Genomic DNA, 14,117 nt, shown 5'->3' with positions numbered 1-14,117 from the left:
CCCGGCTGGACCAGGCATGAGAAGCAGGGTTGTAAGGGAAGGCGTCTGTCGCAGGAAGAATAGTGGGATGTCTTTCTGGAGGATACGATAGCTCTCCATTAGAGGGGACGGTGTTGAAACTGTTACCGTGGTGGAGGCTGAAGAACTGAGATACAAGAGTGCTATTATCTAGCTCAAGTGTGTGTGGTGATTAAAAGTCAACCCACAAGGTCAAAACAGTGTCTTACTGATTATGTCAGATTTTTCTATGTGGGAGAAAATTTAGGAGATGGCTAATTATTCAAGACAATCTGCGTATGTCAGCTATCAAACTTAACCACTCAGGATTTGTACTGAGGTAAGTACTAGTGACTGAACATTCTAGAAATGTTGGAAACACTATTCTTTGAAATAATTTTTTTTCCACACTAGAACTCTGTCAGGTAAGAATTATTGGTGAAGGGACGTAAGTGCACTGTGGTCAAAATATATTTGCCCAGATATGCCTACTCAGAGTAAGTCTGACACGGCAATGGATAGTAGGGTGATCACAAGTCAGTACGCCCAGGACGGTCCTGGCTTATGCCTGTTTCCTGGGTGCCATTATTATTAGGACCCCCTTTTGAGAAATGGTTCTCATCTGGATGAAACTTTATACAGTTGCCATACAAAGACAGCTCCTAATTCCTGGAAAATAAGCAGATCTGCTTGGAAGTGTTCGTGGTATACTGTTGGATGCCGCTTGTTGACTTCACCTTTAATTAGAGAAGGTAACAACACAACGAATTCCGTTGTGCGGCTGCCTTCTCAGGCATTATAAGATTTCCATGGGTCCTATTTAAACCTCACTTTCTCTCAAGAGATATAATTATGCAACTTCCAGACTAGATTTTAAAATTGTCTTGTATTTATAGTTTGGAAACTATTCCCATCCTGGAGCCACAAAGAAAAATACTTTTTGTCTCACGCACACCTCAATGTAAATATGCGCGCAGATAGGCATACATACGCTAGAAGGGAGGAAGAAAAGCAATTATGTTGTTATAAATCTGCGACGATGCAAAACATCTACTTAGCGGATCTGAATTAAACATAGCATCATCTTACCTGCAGTTCCTTCGTAGCGGATTGAATGGACAGAAAAACAAATAAGAGGTCTATTTAAAACGATAATATTAAAGATACTCAAGTGCATTTATCTTAGTTTTAACACAACAGTAACAAACAGTGCCAACGATATATACTTCATTTGATGCAACTTAAAAAAAAAAAAAAGGTAAAGATATACAAACCCCCAAAGAGAGAAATCAGTACCAAGCACCAGCAATTCCAATCTTCTTAGGGGCGGATGATGTATCTGGGGTAACAAATCATAAATACGATTTCTGAAATAGCTTGTCACTTCAGTGACTGACACCTTGTGCTCCTTAACGCCCTTTTTTTGGTGGGGGGGGGATGCTTCAATTTTTCTTTGTGAGCAAATTGTTCAGTGTTGTGGGGAAATGAATGAGGCTCATCAACTGGGAGAAAAAAAGGTGGCATCACCTGATCCATCTCACGAGGCTAGTCATCCTGGTGTGTTCACTGTTAATGAGCAATTAATAGCAAGGACACGGCACCTTCTAAAGATTCTAAGAATTTCAAAGGCAAACCGTTACAGATAGGAGTCAGTAAATTCTGAGACTATTTAGTGAAAAGGGACAGATCTAAAAAAAGTTTTTGTTCTTTTTTTTTTGATCATTGTGTTTTGCTCTAGATGCCAGATATGCTTGGCTTTCTCAGATGAGGATATGCTGGAATTATTCACCAATGACAGTACAAAGGAATGCCTACTATGTGCCTGACACTGTGCTAGAAGCTTTCCAGAGGTTCTTACCTAATCCTCACATCAACTCGGCAGGCTATTATCATACCCACTTAACAGCTGAGGAAGCCAAGAGCTAAGTCAGGGGCAGAGGTGAAATTCAAAGTTGGACTTGCCTGACCCTAAAGCTCGAGCATTTTTACTGTACTACCCTGTATGCTTGCTAGAATCCCTTATTATAATCTTATTGAGAAGTAGCAAAATATTCTCAGATGGTTTATTTTATTTGGATGAAATACATACTTTCACACTCTTAAGTTTCTTTCTTTCTTTCTTTTTTTAAGTTTTATTTATTTATTTTGAGAGAAAGAGTGTGTGCGAGTGGGAGAGGAGAAGAGAGAGAATCCCAAGCAGGCTCCACACTCAGCATGGAGCCCAAGGCGGGGCTTGAGCTCATGAATGGTGAGATCATGATCTGAGCCCAAATCAAGAGTCGGACGCTTAACTGACTGAGCCACCCACACGCCCCCACGTTCTCAAGTTTCTTATAAAATCTTAATTATATAAGAGAAAATGATCACTATGATTTTGTAGTTCTTGTTTGCTAGAATAACAGAATACTAGAAGTCAGATGTAGCATTCATTATTAACTATCCCCCAAAGCATTAGTATAATATTTATTTTCAAGTGAGTGGCACCTCATATTTTCCTTCCTTTATTTTGACAGAAATTAAATTTGTTCAGAAACCGTGTCTGATTCTTCCACTTGACGTTACTCTTGCCAGGTCACGTCCCATAAGACATTTTTTTTTTTTTTAATTTTGGCTGAGACTAGAAAATGATGCCTCTCTTGCTTCATCAAAATTTCCCTCCTTACTTTAACTTCCAGAGTGAAGAGGGTGCCTAAGCGTGAATTCTAGGCCAAGAACAAAAATTAGGTCATCGGTCCAGATCAGGGAGCTCATCTTCGGACATCCCATATAGCTTTGGCTCAGAGACGTTTTGAAAGTATTCTAAACAGTTGTATTTTGGCTTAGACTTTTTAAAACAATCCTCACCACATTTAGTGATTGATTTCTTTATCACTTATTTATTAAAAAAATTTTTTTAACGTTTATTTTTGAGAGAGATAGAGACACAGAATATGAGCAGGGGAGGGGCAGAGAGAGAGAGAGAGAGAGACACACACACAGAATCTGAAGCAGATTCCAGGCTGTAAGCTGTCAGCACAGAGCCTGATGCAGGGCTTGAACTCACGAGCTGTGAGATCATGACCTGAGCCGAAGTTGGACTTAGCTTAGCTGACTGAGCCACCCAGGCGCCCCTCTTTATCACTTATTAAGGTTAACAGTAGAAAAACTCTGCAGTACTTTTTAGTGGTTCTAGGATAATTCAAGGTGAAAAGCTGACACTTATTTTAAAGGTGTTTTACAGCTAGCGTCTTTATATTCTTTAATGACTGGGTAGGCTAAACTTGGTTTCTACAGAAAGAAGAGGTAGAGAAAACATTCTTCATCCTGGGGACAGAATTCTCCCCAGACATCCAGGGTAGGCCTTGGCCAGGAGGAACAAAAGTGGAGAGCTCCTTGGCCTTACCTCAACATAAGAGGATTGGTCCACAGTCCCATCCTTTTAGGGAAGGTAGGCAGCTACCGGAAGTACCGTTTCCACAAGTTTCTAGTTGAGTCAGGAGATGCATACCAGTCACGGGATAGGTTAAACTTTGAATTCGGGCCTCCACTTTAACTGTAAGACTGGCAGAAAGCCCTTTCTTTGTCTGGGAAAGACAGTGCATTTAGCTGAATGTGAGCCTCAGGATGTGAAGTAACACCAGGAGCCGGCTCCTTATCAGGCATTTTTAGGTACGCCAGTCTCCCTTTTGGTCAGTTTTGTTTTCCTCCATGAGGCAGAGACTTTCCCCAGCTGGAACGTGCCTCTAAGCTACTGAGACGAGAGGGTCACAATGATGCCCCTCCTTCCGATCCCAGTTTTCAAACACATGATTCATAACTGAAAGCATCCTATCACCGTAATTATCATTCAAATCCACAAATCTGCATTGGCCGGTTGAGACATGAATTCAGCGGCTGCAGGTGTCGGGGACACGAGCTAGCAGCCTAGAGCAGAGCAAAGAGCTCTCGTGTGCACTATATCCTGTTTCAAGTCGTGATTTCATCGAACAGCACAACAATGCTGGAGCCCCGAGGCTCCCTTCTCAGGTCGGAGCAGGCAAGCTTTGAAGTAACTGAATCAGAGTAATTTCACTTTTAAAATAATTAGACTCTTAGCAAGTTTTGCCCAGGTACCAGTGAACAGGCTCAGAACCTGAATGTGTTTGTGATTTTTTTTTTTTTTCTTTTAAAGTTCACCTTTGGACTGCACACACACAGTCTTTGTGTGGTCATTAAACGTCAGATCCCTGCCATTTAGAAAGAACTTGGCAGCTTAAATGCTGTGGACTCAGACAGGAAGGGTGTGGTAACTTCTGCCAAAGTTAAGCTGCTGTCCTTTGGATAAGTTGATTGAAAACAAAGTTTACGGCCTCCCGATTAAAGAGTCTGTTATAAAACCTGATCGGTTAGCAGGTAAAAAGAACCTTTTCGTTAGTCAAGGCAAGGCTGAGGGGGGTATTTTTACAGAGAATATACGGTACCTCTCCATCCTCCAGCTCCACATCCAGGAAATCGAAGTCCCTAAAGACTCGAAACTGCTGCTCGCTGTTTGTGTCATCCATGTTGTCCTGCTCCCGGGCGCCGTCCTCGGAAGACACCAAGCTCGTCTGGTGCTCCAGAAGGTCCAGGTCCCCACACGATGAAAAAATCACCTACGAATCGCAAGAGTCCTCTCCTGAGAGACGGTTCTCCCTTCGGTTGTTTGTGCTATAAAAACTGCGACTGGCTCTTCGTGGCCATCTATTTCGAGTACACACCTAATTCCTTAAGTGGGTATTTTTAGAACGTTCTTTTAGTATTTATGTTGGACAGGTGCCTTCACATTAAACTCATTGCAAAGACACAAGTTCACACAGGAGGAGAAGGTTCGAGTCACGATGCTGCTTCTTAATGAAGACTGGATCCCATCGGAGCGTCTGTGTGTGTGTGTGAGTGACAACTGAGTGTATATTCACAGACAAACTAGAGCAGCCAAGAAATTTTCCACTGTTTCTGAACTGAGGTCGGAAATTGTACACATGCACATACACTTCACATGCATATTATCACAAAATATTTTAAGGACTACTGATACAAAGATACGTTATTATAGAATGGCCTGCGAGTACAAAGCATTTAACCCTTTCAGAGATAAACCAGGAACCAATAAAGAATAAGACACAGAGGACAAATACTACAGTCCTTGCTCATTTGAATTACAGACGAGTATGTGAGCAGCCATGCTCGTAATTTCTACCTAAATTCCCTTCCTGTTGGTATAAACGGAACAAAACTTTTTTTTTTTTTCCTATTAAGACCTCTTGAATGTTAAAAATCTTAGAACCATCTTCTGTATTTAGTTTTTTTTCCCACTGGGACATTTTAGTAGAACTTTGTAGAAATAAACTGTAAGTGGACCTCAATGTTTTGCTATCCAGTCTCTCCCGAACATAGATTGATGTTAAATAAAAGTGAACGGTATGATTTTTTTTAGCCATCACAATGTCTATCTAGTCTTCCTTGAGAAGCAGGCAAATCGTTTGTATTTATTTAATATAACAAGTGCTTCTCAAAAGTAAAAAGAATGAATGGATTTGAAATGTCCCCCTTTCCTCCAGTGTTTAAGAACAGTCCTGTGACTTGCACCATGTTCTCACGCAATGGCCCGCGACACACAGTTTGCTCAGGGATTGCGAGTGGGTCTATGAGAGAAATAGCACTGAAGGCCAGGCAACTAGCTCGTGAGAGACGCGGCTAGAATGCAGGCTTCCTCAGTTGAAGGCTCTTCTTCCCAGTTAGCACTGCCTCTCTGACCGACCGGTAACATACTCTGGGTAAACATTTCTAGCACGGAAGCAGGCAGTTGAGATCTGAGGAGGACGTGCCAGCCGGAACGGCAATAGGAGACGGTCCTCGCTGGAGGGCCGCCCCGCAGAGGGAAAGGGCGCTTGTCACTCTCCCTCCGCCCACCCCGCCACTGTCACTTCGTCCCCTCTGCCCTCAGTAAGGTCGCAGGAGCAGCAACAAACCCACTGATCTACTGATCATAAGCTGAGCTTAGCTGCTGGCTGGCAGGGGCACGTTCCGGACGGTAAGAAACACCGATCTGCACTTTAGCAAGTATTTACGAGCCTCTAACATTTCACCTGCTCGTGAACTACGTTAATAGATACATTTTGAGATTTCAGAGACAGCTCCCCTGAGCAATTGTTTGCTAATTCTTACTTCACTTGGGAAATTAGTTAGCTATTTATTTTTTACTAATAACAAAGAGGTTGAGATACGCGGGTGAAACCAGACCCTGAGATCTTTATTGCTTTTGCTACGACAGTCTCACAGACAACCTGTATTAGCTAAATTTTATAAAAGCTAAATTTTATATTAGCTAAGTTCTAATACTGTGATTATTCATTTATTCCAAAGCGCAATGGCATGTTATTGTTTTAACTGTAACATCAGTGGATGTATGTAAGAGAAAAAAACTATAATGATATATCATTATTTTGATCCCTATTCTGCATGAGTCAAATAATGACATCGTAGGAAGGGGTGTGCATACGCAGAGTAAAATTATACCCCAAAAGAATGTATATTAAATATGGTGCAGGAGATAGTCATATATATATATATATATATATATATATATATATATATATATATTTATTTATTTATTTTTATATTTTATTATATGTAATAAATAATTATATAATTATATATTTTATTTATATTTAATTAATATACATATACATATTAACGTAGTCTGGGCATATTTATAACAAAATCCAAAGAATTTTAAAAAATGAAAGGAACAGTGCTATTTACAGACCAACTAGAGCAAATAGCTAACAAAATCATTCACTGTTTCTGAACTAAGTGAGATTAAAAATCGTAGTGTGGAAAGAAGTAGCCTATGAGTATGATCTAGTATGGGTATGATGGTGGATATCATACCTGTAATTCATAGAGGACTTCTCTAAAGGTAAAAAGATCAAAGGTAAAAATGATATGGTACCAACATGAATGTGATATATGATGGAACTTACTGATGGATTTTTGCTTAATCCTACTTCTTGGCCACACAGAGAAAGGACGTGCACCAACTTCTCTTTTGTCCTCTTCTGGAAAAGAGACACACAAACACATTTTAATCATGGAGTTCTGTGATCAAATCTGTTTCCATACTATAGCTATTAGCCACAAAGGGCTATGGCCCCTGAAATGTGGTGGGAATTGAGATGTAAAACACACAAAGACTTGGTATGAAAAAAGAGAATGCAAAATATCTCATTAATATTGCAAACTATTGGTTGCATATTGAAGTAATAATGTTTGAGATATATTAGGCTAACTAAAACATGTTATTAAAATTGATTTTACCTATTTCTTTTTACTTTTTTAGAAAAGGCAACTTTTACAAAGTTTAAAAACAAGACACACACTATGTTCCTACTTGACAGTGCTGATCTACATTTTCCTGAGGGAGGGGTGTGAAACTCAGCAGATATCTGTGATTCCCCTTGATAATCTTTTCTTGTCTGTTACAACTTCCAGCATTAGCAAGGCTTTCCTTTCACCTAAATTAAATCTATTATGTTCTAGCACACATTTATTTTCCTCAAATGGGAGAATAACTTTACTTTCTGCAGCATTAAAGAATTCAATTATCTGTAAGCCATATTAAGTCTTTCTCAATTTATTCTCCCTAAAGTTAAACAGATTCAATTCCTTTTGCTTTTCTTCATGAGCCTTATTTTTCAGCCACTTAAGCACGGAGATTCTTCCACAAACCATCACATTTTCCAATGACATAGATGAACTAGGTCTCGGGATAATTGGAGAGTTGAGAATGAAAAGGAAGAGTAAGCCAGAGCCTAAAAAATGTTAATTACTTCAGAGATGCTCTTAAAGCAATCTTTCTGACCCTGTAAAATGATTTTTCCCCTTTAATCTGACCTAAGTTAACGTGGAGACTGCTAGGAGGCCAACAGTGCTCATAGCTTTTCTTTCTTAATGGAATTTGGCTCACTGCATTCTTCTTTCCACATTGTAGAAGGGACACCCAATGCAGTATTTTATCAAGGCCAAAGACAGGAAGACCTTAATGTTGGAGAATGGCAAGAGATTTGCTAAAATATTTCCCTAAGTTTTAGTGGGCATCTTACAATTCGGGGAAGGAATCCATACAGAGGAACATGGGTGTTGGGATGTCTATTTTTCTTCTCTTTTCCAAATCCCTAAGAATGCATAGTAGGCTCTCTTACTCAACAGCTCAGTGAACCCTTACTGAGAACCAGCCATGTTCCAGCAAGCCCCATGCTATATATTCCACTCCTCCAACCCTGGAGGGTGAAGGCGAGTCCTGCACGTGTGCAAAGTGTTCTCTGCTCAGCGCCCACCCATTTGGCCTTCTTCCAGTAATACGGTCCCTCTTTTTATCTCAGAAACAGCTCCTCTCCCACTAAGTGAGGCTTTGCCTCCCTCACACGTGCAGCAAGAGTCCTTCTAGAATTGCTTCAGATGTTGGGAAGGGAATGCCTTTGACCTGAAATCATCGGAGCAAAGACCATATAAATCTGGAGCTGCTCAAAGTTTTTGGTGCTTCATAAGAGAAGAGTCTGCCTCAGAATGAAATCACCGGAGAGGAAAGGAGGGCCAAGACTGGGAAGGGAAGGCGAGGACAGTGGGAAGGGGAGAGGGAGTCTAAGGACCCAGTTCCTCATTTTGTGTACTAGAATCCAGCTGTGCTTGAAGCCAAGCCATGAGAGTTAATAAATTCCTTTTCCACTTAAGGTGATTAATGTCACCAAAGAGGTCTGAATAATGCAGAGGTTTTACTCGATGGCAAGCCTGATGACATTAATGCAGTTGCCCATTGAGCAAATACGGTCTTAGGCTGTACTAAGAGAGAGATCTACAGAGAGAGAACTACAGAGAGATCCAGCGGCCGGTTCTGCTCCACAAAGCTCAGACTGTCCATGGAGACCCCTGGAGTGCATGCTTAGGGGACAGCAGTCAGAACGGCGACTGGAATGCAAAGTGTTTGCACCTTTTAGAGAAAGTACAGGCCTCCCCAGTATTCATTCACAGAGCAGCAGGAAATCTGACTACTTTCCACCCTCTTTTTCCTTTCTGATTCCTTAGCTTCACTCACTAGTCCCTTCCGTCCCCCTTCCCGTCTCCATCAAGGTAAGAATTTAGATCATTTTACTGGTCTAAAAAGCAGTGTGGGTAGATTCTCGTGGTTCATCGCTTACCTATCTACCTCCCAAACCAAGGGCACACTGTACACACTGTATGTTAGCCAATTTGACAATAAGTTATATTAAAAAAAAACAAACCTTCAAACAATAAAATAAAAAGCAGTGTGGCTTGAGGAAGCAAGCGGAAGGGCAGATTCTGCATTCTTATGAAGCCCTATTGTATAGAACTGGTTGGGAGAACTAAGGATATAGTCTTTGGAGAAAAGAGAACTCACTGGAATGAGTGGTAGAGGGGAGAGGGTTTCTTTATCTCTCTGAAGGTGAGAGATCAGATTTCATTTCCTAAGTCTAAAGAGAGCTAGGACCAATGGGTAGCAGCGGCACATGTCAGACTTCAACTCAATGAAATGAGCTTTTCCAAGACAAGACAGGGTCCCTTGGGGTGCCACGGGATACTCATCACTGAAGTGTTGATGCCTACGTGGGCAATGCCAGGATGGTGATGGAGGAACCCGGGATCACATGGGCAGTTGGGCTCGAGAGGTCTCCCTGAGCTCTCTCTTCCAATCCCAGGGACTAGGATTCTATACCTGAGAATACTGGGGCCTTTTCCAGCTAACAGGAACAAGGACATTGGAGTTGGAGCCTGATGAGGTAGAGGATGTGCTCCTGGTGACGGCCATCGCCCTGGGCTTCCCATCGCGCCCAGAAGCGTTCTGCAGCTCATCGTATCGCCTCCCGATGATTGGTGTCTTGACAGAAAAGAATACAAAATCTCACTCTTCTATCTGTTCAATAGTTCTGTGGAATATGGGATCGCTCCACCCAGCAGCAACCAAACATTGCCTATTTGATTAAACCTTAGAGAAGTTCAGTGTTACAAGTAGGCTCATTTTCCTGATGTTCAAATACACATTCTGATTTTTTTTAAGTTTATTTATTTATATTGAGAGAGAGAGAGAGAGAAAGAAAGAAAGAGTGAGCACAGGAGGGGTAGGGAGAGAGGGAGAGAGGGAGAGAGAGAGAATCCCAAGCAGGCTCCACACTATCAGCACAGAGCCTGATGTGGGGCTCGATTTCGTGAACCATGAAATCATGACCGGAGTTGAAATCAAGAGTCAGATGCTTAACCGACTGAGCCACCAGGTGCCCCACGTTCAAATATACATTCTAAATCATTTTACATCGTTAACATTTTCCCACCCTCTTTAGCAGCTGAAGACAAATCCAATTGCTTGTTCTTAAACCACTGGTAAAGATCAGAAGCAAAACATTCAGGAAAGCAAATAGTTTTCAGATTAAGCTTAAAAGAATTCCTTATCATTCTAACAAGAGGCCAAAATTCCTTCCCGTCTTCCCAACCTTTGGTCACCAACCTCCATATACTCTCAGTTATTTAAAATCTACTTAGAGTGATTGTATCTTTTCAGTTATTTAAATGAATGAGTTCAGGGCAGGTACTTGGGCAACGCTTTGGAAATTTCACTTCCTGAGAGTTCATTTCACACGCGCCGGGTGGCAGCTGGGTAGGCAGCACCACCAAACTTGAGCCCCAGTGGGGCTGCAGAATCCCATTTGTGGGCCTACCCTCAGAGGTGGTAGACACCAGCCGGAAAGTCTCCGTCTGGTTCTCCAGGCTCTTTATTCTGGAGCAGCTCCGTCCCTGGGGCGTGCAGCCCAGTGGCTGCATGCTTTCTGTACCCCTTTGGAACAGAACAAACTCCAAAGAATAAAAGTAGCTTTCCCCGCCAGCAATGTGAAAAAGGAATGTTACAAATGGAAAAAATTATTGATTGGACACCTTAATATCAGACACACGAACTATAGATGCAGGTATCACAATAGCAGCAAAAGAGTATCTTAACCTGGATACTGAAATGATAGAAGGTCACTGAGATCACGGTGTGAAAAAACCCAAGCTGACTACAACCTACCTACTTAATAGAGCAAGTAAGTTTCACACAAGCAGATCTAGTTTATTCCTTCAGTGGACTTACTCATTCAGCAGTGTTGAAGAATGTTTGTTAAGTACCTGTAATGCACCAGACTCTGTACCAGACCCTGGTTACAAAATGGACAGAGTATAGTTTCTGCTTTGGTGGGCTTATGGGTCACGGGGTAAGCGAGACAGGAGAGCAAAGTATTTGTGCATCTCAGAGTTGGTACAGGCTTCCCAAATGTCCATTCTCAGAGCAGCAGGCAGATCTGACTACCTTCCACCCTCTCTTTTCTTTTTCTTTTTAAAAATTTAATGCTTATTTATTTTTGAGAGAGAAAGAGCAAGAGAGAGCACGTACGAGTGAGCAGGGGATGGGCGGAGGGAGAGGGGGACAGAGGACCCAAAGCGGGGTCTGTGCTGACAGCAGAGAGCCCAATGCGGGGTTCAAACTCACAAAACCTCGAGGTCATGACCTGAGGTGAGGTCAGATCTTAACCGACTGAGCCACCCAGGTGCCCCCCAACCTCTCTTTTCTTCCCGATTCCTTGGCTTGGTTCACTAGTCCCCTTTCTCCTTCCTTCCCGCTCCCTTGAGGCAAGAATACGGATCATTTTACTGGTCTAAAAAGTCGTGTCACTTGGGGAAACAACCGTAAAGGCAGATTCTGTGTCTCTTTAAATCTCAGTCATTTGCTGGTCTGGCTGGGAGGTCAGGGAGCAAAGTTGTGGATATAAAGATAGGACATGATACCTGTCAGATAAAGAAATGAGGTCAGGCTTTAAAATGCTTATGATCATTCCTTAAAAAAATTTTTTTAAATGTTATTTTATCTTTGAGAGAGAGAGACAGAGAGAGAGAGAGAGAGAGAGAGAGAGAGACAGAGAGACAGAGAGACAGAGTGGGAGCAGAGGAAGGGCAGAGAAGGAGGGAGATACAGAATCCGAAGCAGGCTCCAGGCTCCGAGCTGTCAGCACAGAGCCAGACATGGAGCTTGAACTCATGAACTGCGAGATAACCACCTGAGCTGAAGTCGGATGCTCAACCGACTGAGCCACCCAGGTGCCCCTAAAATGCTTATGGTCATTCTATTTTAAAGTTATCTCTTTCAAAAAAATCATTTTTATATAGCTGAGGCTAGTTTCTATTTTTAAATGCTGCCAATTGGAGCCCCAATGAATACGACATTCACTGTGTTCCTAAAAACCAGAACCTAATGCAGGCCTTAGAAAACTTACTTTGAAGTAAATGTAAAATAAGTCTCTCCTTCCCCAGACAACTAGTTTTGACCTTTGTCACCTGTTCTCGCTGCTGAAATTTACAGAAACAGATAACATACCTCTGAAATATCAAAGTGAAAGTCTAGGGTTTTTCCAGGTAATTCCTTAGAAGCACTGGTCCACACTCGATGTATTTCTATCTTTGAGAGGTCACTGTGCTGGTAGGAAGGCAAAACTAGACTGGCAGATCGAGAAACCACCAGCTTCAGGATATTCAAAGCTTCTCTCCAGTGAACACTCTGACGGGAATAAAACATTCAATGGTTAAAAACAATTTCATTTTTAAAAACGCATCAACCCCCAGCTACTGAAACTTCTTATGATCAGTCAGAATTCACAGATTTAAAATAGTGCAGGAAGTTCCATCATATGTAAAAGGCAAATGACATGAAAAATTTATACAGATGAGAAGATACATTTAGGAAACAAGCAAATAAGAAAATATCAAATTTTGTCCATATTCAAATAAATAGAAGTTTAAAAGTACAAGGTACCATTTTGGTCAATGAGGTAGCTCTTTGGTACGAATGAAAAAAAAAAAAACCCAATGCATTTATGCTACTGGCCACTCACTCTCAACATTCTCCCCACCTCCAGTCTCTGTCTTCCTTGGTGGTTCTCCTATTTCAATGGCCTCTTAATTGGTCTCCCTACTTGCAGCCGCTATTGAAGTCCAGCATACCCACCCCAGCTACAGTGATCTTTCTAGAACTTTTCAGACCATGCTGCTTCCCTGCCTAAACTCCTCCAAGGGCTCCCTCTGGTGGGCAGTGTGGAGTCCACACACATTGAGCACAGCCTACAGAAGTAACCTCCCCCCAGGCTAACCTTGGAGTTCCTCATACCAGGCAAGCTCTTTCCTTGTTCCGTTGTCCTGGAATGCCCTTCCTCTCCTTATTGGCTTATCACATGCCTACTCTTTCTGTGAGACTCACTTTGTTTTTCGATCTTTGTCTCCCTAACAGGCCCCAGGCAGGCTGATGGGCTTCTCCCATAAAAATATTGAGCACAGGTAAGCGAACTTGATAAAAGTTATAATTATTATTTACCTAGCCTGTGGAATAAGAGCACATGAAATAAAACACATTTCCTTCCCTCTTAAATTCTGCACAATGGGAGGTCATGATTTGAATGTGAAATCAGTCCCCATTCAAGATAAGATATCGAATAACAGAGATAGCCCACAGTCCTGAGCTAGTTAGAATAGGTAGTCTAGTAAAACAATTTTTTCTTTGCACTAGGGGAAAGGGGTTTGTAGACAAATAGGAACTGGACACCTGGCCCTCAGGACTGCTGTGAAGTGAGAAAGTGTTACTGAACGCCTACCAAGTGCACGACTACTTTTGGAGAAATGCCACTTAAAACACGGACAATAAAAAAGGCTTGGAAATCATTTTTAGCATTAAATAATTTCCGCAAGCAATGTGGTATTCAAGTGATGATGGGGTAAAAACGTCTAACATTGACATTGTATGGCTTTGCCAATGAGTTCAACCAGATAGAACCTAGCATCTGCCCTTGAACTCTGCAACTCAACAAGTACACTCCTGTGTTTGTTTGTTGTAGTATTTTCAAATACATTCATGCAGGTTGCTTAACCTTACTGTCCTCAACTCTCAAGTGACAATTTTAATCCCTGAATTAACCCTTTGTATGTTGAAACACCTGCCCTAGGTTCCTTCTCCTTCTTTGAAATAGGAAACCACAAATACAACCCTGCTGGGCCCTCCCAGCCAGGTACCTGCTTTCAGTACCCGGCCTGTGAGC

The 14,117-nt window shown here is 41.8% G+C and overlaps 1 protein-coding gene across 12 annotated transcripts in view; it reads right to left on the bottom strand.

Annotated features, from left to right (window-relative positions):
- FRY (FRY microtubule binding protein) overlaps positions 1-14,117 on the bottom strand; it is a 337,838-nt gene that overhangs the window by 36,475 nt on the left and 287,246 nt on the right. For all 12 annotated transcript variants that reach the window (XM_042996220.1, XM_015544523.2, XM_042995799.1 and 9 more), the window contains 4 exons: positions 12,410-12,589; positions 9,725-9,886; positions 6,978-7,052; positions 4,437-4,607 (listed from right to left, as the gene is read on the bottom strand). In XM_042996220.1, coding sequence (XP_042852154.1) covers positions 4,437-4,607; positions 6,978-7,052; positions 9,725-9,886; positions 12,410-12,589 — 588 coding nt within the window. The remainder of the gene's footprint in view (positions 1-4,436; positions 4,608-6,977; positions 7,053-9,724; positions 9,887-12,409; positions 12,590-14,117) is intronic.

This window comes from Panthera tigris, chromosome A1, assembly GCF_018350195.1.
Source record: "Panthera tigris isolate Pti1 chromosome A1, P.tigris_Pti1_mat1.1, whole genome shotgun sequence".
In the NCBI taxonomy this organism is placed as follows: Eukaryota; Metazoa; Chordata; class Mammalia; order Carnivora; family Felidae; genus Panthera; species Panthera tigris.
This window is presented reverse-complemented; position numbering and strand designations above follow the sequence as displayed.